Below are 16,383 nucleotides of genomic sequence, written 5' to 3' on the forward strand. Positions count from 1 at the left end.
CCCTGCCTCGGGGCAGAGGGAAAAGCCACGGAGAGAGGCTGGAGCTACACTCCAGGAACACCCCAGTAGCAGAATGACCCCTGCCACAGTGCAGGGTCCTCACCCCAGCTGGCTGTTGTTGGGTGCTCCCCAGGCTGTAAGTTCAGGTCATTCAGGTGACCTCTTGTGTGCCCTATGGCTCTGAAGTGTTTCTACAGCCTCCTCTCTGCTATGTCCCCATAGAGGGTCTTACTCTATATTGTAATGCTTTTGTGACTGCATTGTTTTAAATTATTTTATATGGTACAAGGCAGCTCAAGGAACCCTTCTTGCCATTGACATTTCACCACACTTCACCATTTGTTACACACATTAATGTGGAATTAAAGTAAATATTTTTGCATATTGGTGTTACCTTTTTGCAGGCAATAAGAACAATCATTTCATCTTTTCACCAAGTGCTGGCTCCAACACATCTCGTCTGATTCTCGCATCAAAGTTTGACTATGAGAGTGGGCTTGATACAAACTGGATTTACAGTCTGCGCGTCCACATAACAGATGACAATTTAGTATCTGCCAGGGACAAAACTACACACTCAATTAAAACTGGAACAGTGACTTTAAGCATCAGAGTTATCCCAAACCCAACTACTGTCACTACCACTACAGTAAGTTCACTAAAACTTTTGTCCAGTTCTGCATTTCTTTTATGGACTAATCTCCACAGGAGTGCAAAAAAGAGGATAGATGTATGCAAAAGGAAAGCAAAAACCTAGAGTACATCTAGTGCTGGGAGGTTCTGAGCCCTGTGCTCTTATGATGAAGCCAGAGATGGTTGACGTGCTTAGTGATGAAGGATAAGTCCCAGGTACAGCGTCATAACATGTGTTTTGTATTTCAGTTTCTAAAACAAAAAGGGCAGGAAGCCAGAGGACCGGGCATGCTGCCATTACCATGCAACTGGAAAGTTAAAGATTTTGGCAGCTTTATTAATAAGGAAAGAGCAGGGATTAACCTTTGTCTGGAACCTTAAAATTACCTCATGCATTTTGCACTACCTCTTTTTTTATTCATAGCTATTCACTCCCCCAGCTGCCTTGCAGTTCTTTGTGCTTCTTTATCATTGGAGCACATTAATCTGTGCCTACCAAAGTTGAAACAGACAACAACAACAAGAAGAAATCCTCATCACTTGAAAGGGTCCTTTTCCCATCCCTGAGGTCACTGTCGTGTAAAACTTGGAGCAGCATGTCAAGAACTGACGCAGTTGTGCACAGCCTCAGAGTGTCACTGAGTTTTCAGCAGGTTTCAGACAGCAAATCCAGAGGGGTGGGATGGGTCTTTCCTGAGCTCCCTGCCCATATGGTGGTCCATAGCTGAGCTGAGGAAGCCTGCACAGCTTTTGGCAGCCCGAGTGGGATCTAACCTTGCACAGCCTGTGGAGGTGTGGGCCTGTGTCCCAGCAATAGAATTCACTTCTCTGCACAGCCGTCCCAGTTGAGCTCTGGCTTACCAGTTTAATTTTGAAGCTGATTTCCATCAGGCTGGTGCATGATGTGAAGAGAGCTTGCTTTTGTCTTGCCTATAGATGTAACACAGCCTCAGGGTACCGACCACTCTGTCCCTATCCTTGTAGCAGTCACCCCTTCAGGCCTGGCTGCACCATCGTCCATCATCCAGAGTCCATCCATTCCCTGCCTGCCTGCAGATGGCATTACCCTTTTCTCTCTTGCATGCAGGAATGAAAATATGAGTTTCCAAGTGAAGTAGTAAAAGACCCTTTTGCAGTAAAATGGTCTGGATCTTCTAGAGGCTACTGGTAACTGAGCCAGAACCAAAGAATCCTGCTAACAGCACATGCAAGTCTGGTTGCTTTGCTATGAAAATGCTTAGATCCAAATTTTCAGACTGATTAATAACCCTGTTATTATCTAATGCTCTTTTGGGAAGGAATAAATGATTTTTTCACTGCCTTCTACTCCCCCTACTTGATGTGGAAATGAAAAGTTAAGCTGAATAAACTTATTCTGTATTTCTTTCCTGTGCTTTACCACAAATACAAACAGTCTCAACCACATACCACAGCATTAAATCTGTCTCCCTAGAGATACCAGCCTTCCACTTTCAGGCTATTTTCCAGAAGAACACTTCCATTAGAGCAAGTTCTCCCATCACTACCCTTTACATGTGTTCAGTGCAGCGACTCAGTGAGTCAGATACTGGAAAGCTGGTAGTGTAGAAAAGAAACCCCGTCACAAAAAGTCTCTTGTGACTTTAGTCCAAATGAGAATAAAGTGGTGGTGGCGGTGATATTATTTGAGAGTTTCTCTAAGCATTGGATATATCTTTTTTTGACAAGACTAAGTAGGTTATTTCAAAATTATCCTTAAACTAGAAAGAAATAGATAGCCTGCTCAGTTTCGTACTCACTGTTATTACAAACGTCTTACAGAAAATTAAATAAAAACTTCAGTAGGTGATCAAAACTAATAGTACCACACTAGGTAATGAACCAGGTAGAGCAAATGAGTAATGTCTGAAATGTGTGAGGATAGTTTCATGATGGGACCTTAATGAATGGGTTGCTAGCACCAAGTGATATGCCAGCTCAGAGATGTGTCTCCTGACACTCAGGAAGATGTGGGAGATTACAACTGCTCAGGAAGTGTGCTTTTCCTTTCTGGAACAAGTCACTGGGTAAAAAAGAAGGAGTTTCATTTCTTTTTATACAATAACCCAGTTCCTTAGGGTTCAACTCTTACAAAGCAGACTGGATGATCACTGCTGTGAAGATGACCTACTTCCAGTTTTGCCTTAGATAACAAGAAAACATTATCTCAGTAATGGTAGTATTCCCTGAACTTGCCCACCCTCCAACAGTGTGCTTACAGGCTGCCTCTCAGGCTTTTAAACTTCTCCATGACATGCTTGTGTTAATATAAGATATTGAAACATGATCTGGAACCTCCCCTTTTCCTTGTGGGTGGGCCCCATTTCACCTGCCTTTGGTTGCCCCAGGAGCTCAGTGGTCCATCCCAGCCATCTGAGCTGCCTTGGCAGTCAGCAGGCAGGCACATAGGATGAATCACTGTCTCCCTCCATCTCCCTCTGCCCATCATCTGCAGAGCCCCAGGGCAAGCTCGGGCCGCGTGCCTCAGTGCAGAAGTTCAGCCAGATGAAAGGTGCTGTTGGTGTCGGTACGCAGCCTTGAGGAACTCTTCCTGTCTTGTTTTAAAAGCCTGGCTTCACTGTTGTGACAAAAAGGGAAAACCTCTACTCTCCGTCGGCGTGGTACGTGCCATTCGTCATCACCCTCGGCAGTTTGCTGCTCCTCGGGCTGCTGGGCTACCTGGGGCTCCTGCTGCTGACGCGGCTCCGCACCCGCTGCCCTCCGGCAGGGAGAGCGCCTCTGTGAGTCCTCTTACGTGTCACCCTGGGCAAGTCCCCAGCAGCACCTGGCAATGACAGAAATGGCTCAGGCCTTTCAGCCGTGATGGTATCGATGATTTAAATCTTTTATAGCGGCATGCCCTGTACTGGCAGTAAATGCTAATACAAGCTACAGTGATATTTGTGTTAATGTTATGAAATCCAGGAAATGTGTCCATGGCTTTTTTTTCATGGTTTAGTAACATTAACGTTAGCAGAAGGTGGAAGTGGAATTAGCAATTATGACCTCTAAAGGCAACTATGCTCATGAGCCTCAGTCAGAGCCTGTGCCAGACTCTGCTGACCACAAATATTTTGGTTTGTATTTGACTCCCACTCCAAGGGAGCTCCTATCTAGGTAGTTACTGGATGCATTTTCCTCCCTCTCAGCTACAGATCCCAGTGTTCCTTGCAAATACTGGTTCTCATGCCAGATTTGTTGTTCTGGCAAAACTTCTGCTGATTTCCGGGAGTTTTACCCAAGCCAGTTACAAGGCTCTGGCCCATAAAGCTTCACAGTACCTCTAAGTGCTCGTGCTTGGCAAAAGGCATGGAAGCACCTGGGACCAGCTCTGAGTCACTGTGGGAAGTGCAGATATCCCTGCTTGCTGCCTTCTCAGTGGGCTGGAACCTGGCTGCCTCTAAATTGACTTTGTTCTTCACAAAACAAAGATAAGCAGTCCTTTAAGTGGCTGGAATTAAAAAAACCCCGGGATTTCTAGAAGTATTCTCAGGATCTGGACAGCAATTTAGAAGTTAGATTAAATGTAAAGAGGTACTATATGACTGTGACTATAGTTCAAATCGTGTGTGCAAAGCATTTACCAGCTTGTGAAAAAAAATGACAAATGAATCTAAGATACTGCTATTATTTATTAATTGGGGAAATGATTTATTGGAAGCCGGGCTCTCCCATTAAAAAGCAATTTCTATGTTTTCAAAAACATTTACAACCTTTCAAATATTTTAAAAGGTATTCTCTGAGCACATCAGATCCAAAAAATTGACCTTCCTCCAAGAATGGAAAAAATGACAATATCTGAAAATATATTTTCCCAGCTTACATAAATCCATTATGCTATCATCAATAAGACTTTATTATTTTAATAGCATTCCTTCTTGAAGAACTGTTAGAGCAATGCTCAGGGCTGTTTTCTTGTTTGAGAGCGGCATTAAATGATACAGGCTTTCTGTGAAAGCAAAACCAGAAACCAAACAAATCAAGCAAATCTCAGAATTTGAGGAAACACATCCTTCTTGCCAAGTGAAAGAGAACAAAAACTATGATTTTTTTGGGTAGGCCAAACTATGACATTTGTTAACTACACTCTTAATCTTCTTTTCATTACAGGATAAACGCTCCAGGTATGTACCTCTTTTCTATATTTTAATGCTTCAGAACAAGACCTTGTTTTTGATTCAGTGTAAAATATGTAAATTAATTTCTAGATAAAAAATTGACACAGTAGAAGGGTACTGAGATTAGATAATCCTGGGCAATTATGTGAGGCTTGACAAAGTGATTTCATGGCCCTTTTAGTCTTCAAATCTATCAGCTATTAGGCAAAACCCAGATTCAGAATACCCAGTCTGGTATTCTGGCACAGATGCTAAAGAATAACTGTATTTTTCACACACAATTTATACGCTATCTGTTAAAAAATAATCTCATCCATCTATAGCACCTTCAAAAGTCCTCTCCACTCTAATTCCATGTTCTCTGATCCCTTCATTTTCTCCCTTGACACCATTACTTCATGTACATAAAGATTTATTTTGAAGTATTGGTCCTTTTAAAGGGGTTGTATAACTTAGCAGGGAGATAAATTGCACATGGAAAAGCATGGTTTTTTTAAGGAGTCTTGCTCCTTTTAGTCCCATTACGTTTCTGCTAGAGAGCATTGCTCATATGGGCTCAGTAGGACCCTGGTTTTGTAATTCCCCCTTTCCTCAGTCAGTGTCTCCCAACTGGAAAAAACACAGGACTAACAAACCCCACAAAATTAACTGTTCTCTTGGTTGCCCAATTTGAGACATTTCAGTGTTGGCTGGTTTCCAAAAAATGATTTTTTTTGCTTTCTGAAAAACTGGTTCCCAGATGCTGGGCAGCAAAGGCCAGACAGAACAGGTTTCCCATCAATGCTCAGGTTGAGATCCACATGCAGCACCTCAGAGTTTTGCACACCTGGCCACAAAGCACATTTGTGGTCAGGCACAGTTCTCCAAAGAAAGGCCATTAAACAAATTGGCAAGGAGTGAGCAAGAAGAAATCATAGCAAGTAGTTGGGTATCATCCACAAATCCATGCTGTCGAGATGCCCATGGCACTGCTGCTGTGTTTGTTTGCATGTGGGATGAGTTAATAGTGTGGCAAATTGACACACAACCAAATTGTTCTTCAATCCGAGTTTTACTTGACTGAAAATGCAGCTCTTCCATGTTTTGTCTCCAAGCTGATATTTGACACAAGCTTTGCAACTACAAACATTCATGGAAAACAATAATCTACATTTCTTGTTCAGATATTCCCAAAGGTGAATTTCTGTATTTGTTTGTATTATTTAGAAATGGAAACCTGTTTAATAAACCACTGTTATTCATTCATTACTGACTTTTCAAGGCTAGACTTTTGATTAGTCACTGGCAACTGTGGATTGTCACTCAGCATTTGAAAAGAAGTAAGGCTCATTTAAGATGTCTCAGCATTTGAGTAGCAAGAATGTCTATTTCTTTGAGGATATCTTGGCTTTAGTGTCTATAGTCATCATCAGAAAATTCTGGTTATTAATAATGTGCCTTTTCCTTTCTGTAGAAAAGAAGAAGCCTAAGAAAGAAGTGGTTGTGGTAAGTACTGCTGGCCTCAAAACAAACCCCAGTTTTGCCAGCCTCATCATGCAATACGATCATAGGACCCTTTCTATGAAAGGTGTCTGTTTTCCAGAGAATATAAAAATGATAGGCAAGGAAAAAAGGATTGCCCTCAAGTGCAAAACATTTCATTGTCCCAACTGGCCTCTGTGTTTGGAAACAACATGGGGTGTGAGGGGTGCTCACCTGCCCTGGGGCCCCTTTGCTTCCAAGTGCCAAAATGCTGTACTTGGGAGGTCAGGCAGGCTGTGCCCACAACAGGGACAGGGAGACTTGCTGCAGAGGTGGGATGACAAGTGCCCCAGCTTCACTGATGGCAGTGGTGCACTGCTGAGACACCACTGACCTGTGCAGCCAACTCTGACCCACCTGAGTGCAACCAGTAAGGTATGCCAGCATACCCAAACTGTAAAGAGTTTGGCCTTGATAAGCTGTTTGCAGCAAAACATCATAGATGTTTCCACTGCTGGAGATGTTTCTTTGCTCCTGGATCTCGGGGCTCCTTGCTTTTCATAGACATTATTGCACAAAGGCTGTCATGCTCTCAGGCATGTGGTGTGATTCCTGGAGTGGTCCTTTGCAGGTCCAGGAGCTGGACTTTGATGATCCTTGTGGGTCCCTTCCAACTCAGGATATTCTGTGAATCTATGCAAGGCACTTTGATTAGTGAACTCCCTCCCCCCAAGTTTTTCAGAGAGGGGATTCCCAAGCCCACTCTGGGTGGAGGATATTACCCCACCAAATATTACCGCAGGCCTGGGCCCTAGGGTGTATCACCGTGTCCCGCAGCCATAGGGAGGAGGAGAAGATCCAGCAGGCAGGAATTGTGCAGCAAGATTGATTTATTTAATTATTTTACAAACTCTTTTGTAGACTTTTTTCTTCATAGTCTAATTGGACAAAGGATCAGACACCCCTTGGGGTGATTGGCTAAAATCCTAAAACATCCATTGTCAAAATATTTTTCTACTGTACCATAAACAAGACTTTTCAAGGTTGCAGGTGTTTGGCTGTTTACAGAACTCTGCTACCTCTTCTGTGAGAGAGAAAAGTCTCTCACGGACTTAGAAAATAGCAGAAAATCCTTGCTAGCAGCATTTTTGTATCTACAGGAGGAGACCCTCTTGTGGCTACACACGTGGAGGCATTTAGCATGTCTTATTAATTCTCCTTTGAACATCTAGTGGCGAAACCCTACACCACAAATGGCTCTTGTTGCTGGTTTAGATTAAACCCATCCTAAAGGAATGCAATATACAAGTCATACAAATCTACCTCCATTCACGTAGGTCACCATTTCCAAGTCACTGCTCCTCCTTCTGACTTGACGAATTCACAGGTTTCATTTCACATTTTGTGTTTCTTCACAGACAATGACAAAGCTAAACACTGTCTTTGATGGAGAAGCCATAGACCCAGGTAATAAAAAGCAATTAACAGGGAATATGAATATTAGGCTGGAAACAAACTGGATTAGTTGATTTAAATATGGTTCAACATTGGTTTTTCATATTTCAGGTTAGCTGTTTCCAAGGAATGGGAGCTATATCTCACAGATAGTGAGAATCAAGACAGTGCCTTAGTAGCATTCATAATGGTAGAATATACTTATGGTCCTTGAAAGCACACATCTGATGGTCAGACTGTTCACTACTCCTCTGCTAAACTGGCATATATGGATGTGGTATAGGAAGGTGGGAGAGGAGGAGGAATTTGCTGCAAGTCTCTTGATCTGGTGCTGTCATAACTACGTGGTCTCACTCTTCTCATGTCTGGGAAATGGCCAGGAGGTTAATGTCACTGCAGAAGTACTGCCTTCTTCTCTTCTTTCCCTGGATGCAGGGTGGGTGGGTGGGTGAGTTACTGGCTCCTGTACAAACCTCTTCCCTTGCAGCAACAGTGCATTGCTGCTGTTTATCCAAGGCTCAGGCATCGCTTGTTGGGGAGAAAAGGGAAGGCCATCAGCTGGCAACAGCTACTGATTGTGTCACCAGGCTCCAGCTGTGCTGACTCTGAGCATATCTGATTAACCAGCTGGGAAAAGCGAAAATAAGGCAAAAGCTACAAACCTCAGGATGATCTGGGAGGTGTGTGCTTATCCAGCTCCCCAGGTGACAGCCACTGCTCTGCAGCAGAGCTCATTGCAGGAAAAATATTTTTGTTTTCCTAAGGGTTGATCTGGCTTACCTCATTGCCCTGAAACACAGCCCCTGCCTGAGCCCCTTAGTTTGATGCTTGGCCTGGAATTAGGGTGCCCAGCCCTGTCCCTAATGGCTGATGGCCCCAGCATAGAGATGGGGAGCTGGTAAAATGTGACAATCAGTCAAAATAGGTTTTTAACAAATAGATCTGAAAATAGGTCTAAAACAATAGGTCTAGAAATCACCCAGAAGGCAGGCTTGTTTCAAGGCTTGGATTCATCTGGCCAATTTCCACCCAAGTGCCTGTAACTTGTGTTTCTTATTAGCTGGCTCAGGGCTGTTGGATGCCTTGAGCTAATGGGAAACACTAGGCATGGAGACTGAAACACAGTTTGGGCAAACAAGTGGGACCCTACTGTGCAATTAAGCCCATCCACAAGGCTGCTCAAGGCCAGTTTGATCCAGGTCCAAGCTCACCTGCTATTTATAGAGATCTGGAGGAATGGGCTCCAAAATCCCTGCTTTTTCCCTGAGTAACTGCATTTGTAGCACACTAAAAATGGATAGTCTCTAGGCTACTGCAAGAGCTGCTTTCCAGTGCTCTTGCAGGATAGCTGGGGCTCCCTTTCTCAACAAACCTGACCATACTGGACTTAAGGATGTCTGAGCCCATCCAAACTGTCATGCAGAGCCACAGCATTCATGTTGTGCCTGACACAAGCATTAAGCTGCAACACAGCTCTGGGGGGCAGCAGGGAAATGTGTCCTCCCCACTCCTCCCCTCTCTTCTCCACAGCTCATCCCAAACCCTAGAGGATCAAAATTGCTTGTTTGGAAATGAGATTTAATAATTCCCAGGACATCATCGGTTGAATATGATTAAGAGGGATGGTCAGAAGCTGTTTTCTGATCTGGGCTGCTTTAACATGTCTGCCTTGTAAGCAGTCAGAAAAAATAACATGTAAAGAGATCCAGTTTCATCTTGAGTTGCTCAAATTGTGTTAATGCGTCATAAATCATTAATTCTGATACAAACTGCAACATGTAGTAACACGTAGACACTGTTTCTTTCCAAGCCTTAATGGTCTTTTGTTTGTCTCCTATTACTAATGTTTACAGAAAGTGCCATTATAGCTCCTGATTCTCTGTTTAGCAAGATACAGTGCTTTAGACTGTGAGGCAATCACACAGGACACACAGCAATTTTTTGACTTATCTCTAGTAGCAATGAACTGAAGGAGAAGATATATTTGCTTTTAATGTGCAAGTAGAAATTAGCCATAAACCCTGAATAGAGACAGAAATCTTTCTGACAAGGAAAGGTAGACATGTGTGCTAAACAACACAAATTTAACAATATTTTTTATAAATGAGAGAATATGTACTTGTACAAAACACACAGTGCTTCACTCTATTAATGGCAATGCGCATGGCAAGCCTGGAGGAAAGCATTTTGTGCAAATGGAGAAGGAACGCATGCAGCCAAGACTCACTGGATCTCCAAATCCTGGGTCAGTCCGGATGAGCTGAAGATGTATGTGGCATATTGTGCTCCTAAGCAGGTTTTACTGCCTCTGGTAGGCAACTCTACATGACAAAATAGGCACAGACATATATAATGGTCGTGCTCAGTATGGCCAAAGATAGAAGTTTTGTCCTCACGACTATGGATGTGTTTGTTACACTGCCCATGTTAATCCTTGGTAGCTGGAACTTGGATAGAGTTATAGGGTGATAAGAAAGTTGAGGGTTTTTTTGGAATGGGAATGTTTTAAATATCTCTGTTCCCCGAACTGCAGAGACAATTCTTATAGCGGCAGAACAGCCAGCGTCTCCTCTAAGCAGCCACTGCGACACCCAGGTCCCCATAGAAATGACGCTTTCCCTTTCAGGGCCACCTCCCCAGCTTGGCTGAATTCCAAGTGCTTCACATTTCTCAGTTCAACCCCATGCTGAGAATGGCCATGTCCCAATCTGCTAAAGCAAGAATGATTTTAACCTGTTGTCTTTTTGTTCTTGCAAGTTACTGGCAGAGTGTACGAGTTCAATACACAGTCGGGGGCCCGGAGGTGGAAGAAGAGCAATGAGCCCCTTCAGCCAATGCTAGCTATGCAGGTAACATCCAGTGCCACAGACAATAGTGGCCAAGGGACAGAGAGACCAGAGGCATCAAGCAAAAAAGAGCCTTCAGAGAAGAGGAAAGAGCTGACTGCAGCAACAAAACCGGCTGCCAAGCCCTCAGCATGGCAATCAGAAACACCAGGCCAGGCTGGGCTGAGATTGCAAAAGCAGAAAGAGGAGTCTGAGGACAGGGGATTATCTTCACCAGCCCCTTAAGGCAGGAACTGACTTCATCTCCCAAAATGAACTCTGCTTTGCTGTTAAGCCAGAGTGCATGAGACTCCAAGGTGACTCCCAACTGACCCCTGATTTGAACAGCCAAATAGTCAGATGAGATTTTTCGCTCTATCTCAGCTGTAAAGCAAAAGGTGGCCATAAGGTGTGCAAACCGGACCCAAAGGCAGGATGAATCTGGATGTACCTTTGGCAGGTGCATGTAAGAGCAGGAGAGAAGAAGAGGAAACAAAGCAGAGTCATGGACAGAAGCATTCAGTGCCCACTGCCTCCTCCAGTGGTAGTTTTCCCCTAGAAGAGCTCTGCACCTCCAGCAGACATGGTCACATCCTCTGAGCGCCTTTGGGAATGGCAGCATACACAGATGTGCTTTCTCACCAGTGAATGAGATCTCCTGTCCCTGCTGAGCAACCAAATGAGTGAAAAGCACATCAGGGTAGAAATATTTGCTGGTAAAAGCTGAAAATATTTTCTTTTCATTCAGTATTTTATTTCAGCCCTTCCTTGCCCTCCCATCTTGCTGTAGGAAAGACCATGGCTTGAAAGCAGTTCTGGAGTAGAGAAAACCCACACCTTCTTGTGGTATCTCAGGCTGTCATGTCAACACTTTCAGCTTATTTATCTTTTGTAACACTAGCAGCATTCAATATCTTCACCTTTGATATTTCCTCTGGCACATTTACTGCTTTACAGAATCAAGTGGAACATACTCAAAAGAATAATGACAGTAAATACACGGGGTGAAATAATCTTTTCTGAGTGTGAGCATGTATAATGTAAGTTCTGTCTAAGAACCTCACATAAAATAAGCAAACCTGACAAGATTTTATAAAATTATTTTAATCTGAAGAAAAACAATTATAAACGATGACTTAATACTCCATGTCTTGCCTTGTTTTCTTTCCTGATTACAAAAAAGTTTTTTGACAATGAGGGACTGTTATCAGTTGGCAAAAGACAATCTTGGTTTAACTTGAGCAGGGGCGGTCCATGAAGATTTTATTCAGTCTCTCGCATACATTGTTTTTTGTCATACAACGAAGGACTTGGATGGAGAAATCCACAGTAATTTCACCAAGGATCCTACACTTCAAAAAAGCACCCCTCATGGTACTGTGGCTCTTTGCTGTGCTCCAAAGGAGTGTCTTGACTCAGGAGCAACTTCCCTAACAAACACAAATGATCTTGAGTCCAATTTCATTGCACAGTCAGAAACCCAGCGTGTAATGAACACCACAATGATACAGATAGGAAAAAGTGATTTATACTCTCTGAGCACGTTATCAGTTTAGTGTGTCCATGGCAGTTGTCATAGCATTGTTTGACCCTCCAGCACCAACAGGGCCAGCCACACATTCAGTGGCCCAACCCACCATTGTTTGCATTTGTCAGCTGTAAATTTAACACATTAAATTTCTATGCATGTGGTTTTCCTGTGACAGAGAAACTGTGCAGTAACTGGTAGTGCTGTTGTAACTCTGATCTTCCTAGCACTCTGACACCAAGGCACCTCCAGACATTAAATTTTGTTACCTGAAGAAGTTAACTGCATTATTTTCATGACAGGAAGACACACAGGTTTTTGTATTTACTTTCCTGTGCATTTATCTAGGGCAGCTGCTTTGCTTCCTTGATTATTCTCATTCTACCTCGGTGATTAATAGATAAATACTTTTTTTTTTTTAAGGGAAGGCAGAGACAGGCTGTAGTTTCAGCCAGGAAACTGGTGAAGAGATAGTACTTGACTTTCTTTACTACTGTTCCTGCTGCTGAGCTGCACATACTTATTTCCTTCCTTCTTAGGAAAAAACCCCAACAGCAGCATAACCTGGTACCACAGCAAGCTCTGAACTCCATGTATGCAAACACAGTGTCATGGCCAGTGCTGCTCATGCAACAGCTGGGTGAAAACCAGCTGTTCATGCAGTGGTGCTCACATACTCCAGCCTCAGAAAACCTGACAGTTGAACAGAGGAACCATGGATACAAGAGATGCCAGATCCAAGCACTAACACTGCTCAGAATGATTGCACCTGGTGGGTTTAGCTGGTGTACTCAGCATTTGGAGGGGCAGGTTTAAGCAAGATGAAGCATCCTGCAAGCCCCATGCAGCTCTCTGCATGAGGGAACAAGTGTGCTGACCACAGAGCACAGCTTCATCCTTCCTTACACTGTTGCTTCCATATGCATAATGCTGATCTCCAGCTCCAACTCATTCTTCATCCTAACCTTCCCTATAAAACCTTATTTTGGACATGCATAGGGCTACTTTCCTTGCTTGGGATCTACAAAATCAAGGAATTACAAGGTTTTATACGAGCATTAGCTTTATGCTAAAATGGCACCATTTTCCTATCAGCTGCCCCTACTACTATCGATGTTCCTCCCTGTGAAGGAATCAAGAATGAATTCAGGTCTCATTGAGCCAAAGTACATCCATCTATGTCTCTGGCTTGTCTTTGGTAGGACAAAAGCAGAGAAGGTAGAACTGACTGACCCAGATGTACACTTGTTACATATTATAACATGTGAAAAGATACTTTGAATATATGTAAAAGCAACATATATATTTTCATAAAATAGAGATTATAATACACTGTGCAGCACAGCTTTAAATGTTAGAAACCTCTTCTAATTGTCAGATGAGCTTTTGTGCTCTTTTTATTCAGAAGTGTCTTTTGAGAACACAGAGTCAGTGTCTAGAACTGCCACTAGATGGACGGAGAGCAAAGATTAAGTGCAGCACTACACAATAAAAGCATTTGATTATTGGAATAATTAGCTAAGACCATGGGCCCTTTCCATCATTTGGAGCCTTCAGAAGTCAAGAACAGCTGCTGTGTGCTGTAGAGAGTCAGACTAGATGGTGGGAACAGCCTCTCTGTTCTTCAACAGCTCTGTTAGTCTGTGTGAACGCAGATAGAAGGTGTGAACTTTGGTGCCATTTATTTTAGAGTGATGGCACTGATAAGCTGAGACAAGAAGAGGAAGAAAGGCACCTGGTGGTTCAAGCAGAGTGGCTGGGGGCAACAGTTCCTGACCTACAGCTGCCTATTGCACATTATGCGATAATTTTAACTGAAGTCTACAAAAATCAGTGTGAGGTCTGCCACAGCTGTTTATTGCTGTGTCTCCACCTATTACACATCTCTGAAGTGCTTCCAGACCTCTGGACTGACATTGCTCTGAAAGTCTCAAGAGAGATTAGGAAAGAGCACAGGTCACTTTTCCTGACAGGGTCTAATTCCCCAAAGCAGTTTATGTGTGATCACATTACTGGGGTTTTTGTGCTTTTCTCCTAAGTGAATGTACTTCTAATGCATAAATGCTCTGCTTTCATGCTGGTGTCATAAATAGCACTTGCAATAACCATCAGAAGTCTCAGCTTCTGGCAATGTAACTTCATTTATACCAAGGAGTTATAAAAGTGCTGATACTGTATTTCTTCATGGTCTCAAAGAGACCTACGCATGAGAACAACTTCAGCTGCAGAGATGGAGAGTGTCCGCCCAGGAGGCTGCCACTTTGTGACTGCTCACTAGGAGCAAGAGATGGTGCTTGGATCCCCTCGGAGAAGGAGGGTCATACAGGGGGAGCAATCCTTCTCCTCCTGAGCAGAGAATCTGGCTGCTAGATTATTTTATGAGACCCAGATTGCAACACCATAATGTAACTAACATTTTAACAGCAAGCAGCCACAACTGCATATTGCACATGGCCCAGCTGATTAGCGGTCTGACACCCCCAGCCACAACGGGCCCTTTGCAAAGCTCCAGCTGAACACAGGCTCAGCCTCCACTGTGCTCTCTCTGCACATGCCTTGTCTGAACTAGTCCCTGCAAGCTCTCCATGTTCTCACAGGGGAGAAAGAGACATTAGGAGTGACTTATTAAAAAGCAGACATCTAGAACAGATCAGATGAACTGTGCCCTGAAAGCAGCTCTTTCTGGATGCCTAGATCAGATATCAATGCCTACAGAGTACACACAAAGGTAAATCAGCTGAGTCTCAGCCCAGGTTGTTCAGATGAGGGCAGGTCTGTGCCACTGCACCAGTGCCTGAGGAAGATGAAAATGAGGGAAATACTGAGCATGGAGGTCAGCCAGGTTCTGCTGCTGCCTGCTCAGATCCCAGGAGATGGGGCACCACCGACACTTTGTTAGTGCTCCAAGGTCTGCAGGATGCTTTCTGGGACCTATCTTGGGGTAATTCTTCCCCTGGAAGCAGATATCACGAGATGTGCGTGAAAGCAGCCCAGTAGAAAAGCATGGGCCTGGCCAGGAGATTAAAGACGACAAATACAAGCTTTCAGAAAGTTTCTGCTGCAGGCTCTGTGTTATTGAGTGAAAGACATACCTGCAAACCAAATAGATAAATACATCTTACTCCGAATTGTATTAAAGGATGGTACCACTCTGCATTTCTCTGCTACCAAACTTCAGCTGCTGTGTGTCAATAGATGCCTGGGATTTGATTTTGGGGCAGGGTCCATGCTTAAATTCTGAATCTTGAGAAGAGCAGTAGGTGAATGACATGGGCAAGGCATGGCTTGGTCTGGCCATGCAGTTGTGCTTCATTTTCGATTCCTTCCCCTGTGGATACCAGCTGGGGCCATGCAGACTGGAGCAGCAGTTCTGTGTTTGCAGAGGGCGCACCTAGATTGGCCCCACTGTGCCCAGCACTGCCTGCTGGGCAGCTATGACAGCCAGCTGCTTCCAGAAGGGCTGTGTGTATCCCAGTGCACATGAACCTCACCCAGGAAGGGTCTGCAGGCTGGTTCCTGTCCATGTAGGCAGCAGGGCTGGTGGACACACAAGCTGCTGTATCTGCACATATAGCACAGCTCTGGGCACAGCACTGTGTGAGGGGAGAGGGTGGAAAGACGGGGAGCTGCTGGAGAGGGTCCAGCAAAGGGCAACAAAGACAATGAGGGGTCTGGAACACCTCTCATGAGGAGAGACTGCAGGAGCTGGACCTGCTTAATCTAGAGAAGACTGAGAGGGGAATCTCAGCATAAATATCTCAAAGGCCAATGCTAAGAGGATGTGCCAGACTATTTTCAGTGGTGCCAGTGACAGGAAGAGGAACAATGGCCATAAAAAGCCACAAGAAATTCCGCCTCAAAATTAGGAAGAACTTCTTTATGTTGAGGGTGGCAGAGCACTGGAACAGGCTGTCCGGGGATGTCATGGAATCCCCCTCTCTGGAGACATTCAGAACCCACCGGGACACGTTCCTGTGTAACCTGATTTTGGTGATCCTGCCTTGGCAAGGGGGTTGGACTAGATGTTCTCCAAAAGTCTCTTCCAACCCTAATTATTCTGCGATTCTGTAACAACATGAGTACCCCTGGCCACACCGGCCCCAGGGGGAGGAGAAGCCCCAGCACCCCCTTCGCTGGCCTGGTCCCAGTTCCCTCCAGCCATCTCTCCTTTCCTTCAGGTACTGAAAGCGATGGCAGATAAGGGCTCTGTGCCGTCCGGACAGTGACTGGTCAGCTGAAACTCTCTCCGGGCGTTGCTGGCAAAGAGGGGAGGCAGGAGATGGACCACTTGAGACGGGGAAGCGGAGGCGGGGCGTTCCCCCGCGGCAGCGCGGCTGCGGGGTAT

The 16,383-nt window shown here is 44.4% G+C and overlaps 1 protein-coding gene across 1 annotated transcript in view; it reads left to right on the plus strand.

Annotated features, from left to right (window-relative positions):
• The window catches only part of CDHR3 (cadherin related family member 3), a 35,829-nt gene extending 24,399 nt beyond the window's left edge, over positions 1–11,430 (plus strand). Inside the window, exons 14-19 of the mRNA XM_008642562.2 lie at positions 405–649; positions 3,220–3,392; positions 4,762–4,775; positions 6,223–6,254; positions 7,649–7,697; positions 10,443–11,430. Of these exons, the coding sequence (XP_008640784.2) occupies positions 405–649; positions 3,220–3,392; positions 4,762–4,775; positions 6,223–6,254; positions 7,649–7,697; positions 10,443–10,756 (827 nt within the window). The 3' untranslated portion in view covers positions 10,757–11,430. The remainder of the gene's footprint in view (positions 1–404; positions 650–3,219; positions 3,393–4,761; positions 4,776–6,222; positions 6,255–7,648; positions 7,698–10,442) is intronic.
• Positions 11,431–16,383: the final 4,953 nt, after the last annotated feature.

This window comes from Corvus brachyrhynchos, unplaced genomic scaffold, assembly GCF_000691975.1.
Source record: "Corvus brachyrhynchos isolate BGI_N302 unplaced genomic scaffold, ASM69197v1 scaffold239, whole genome shotgun sequence".
Lineage (NCBI taxonomy): Eukaryota > Metazoa > Chordata > Aves > Passeriformes > Corvidae > Corvus > Corvus brachyrhynchos.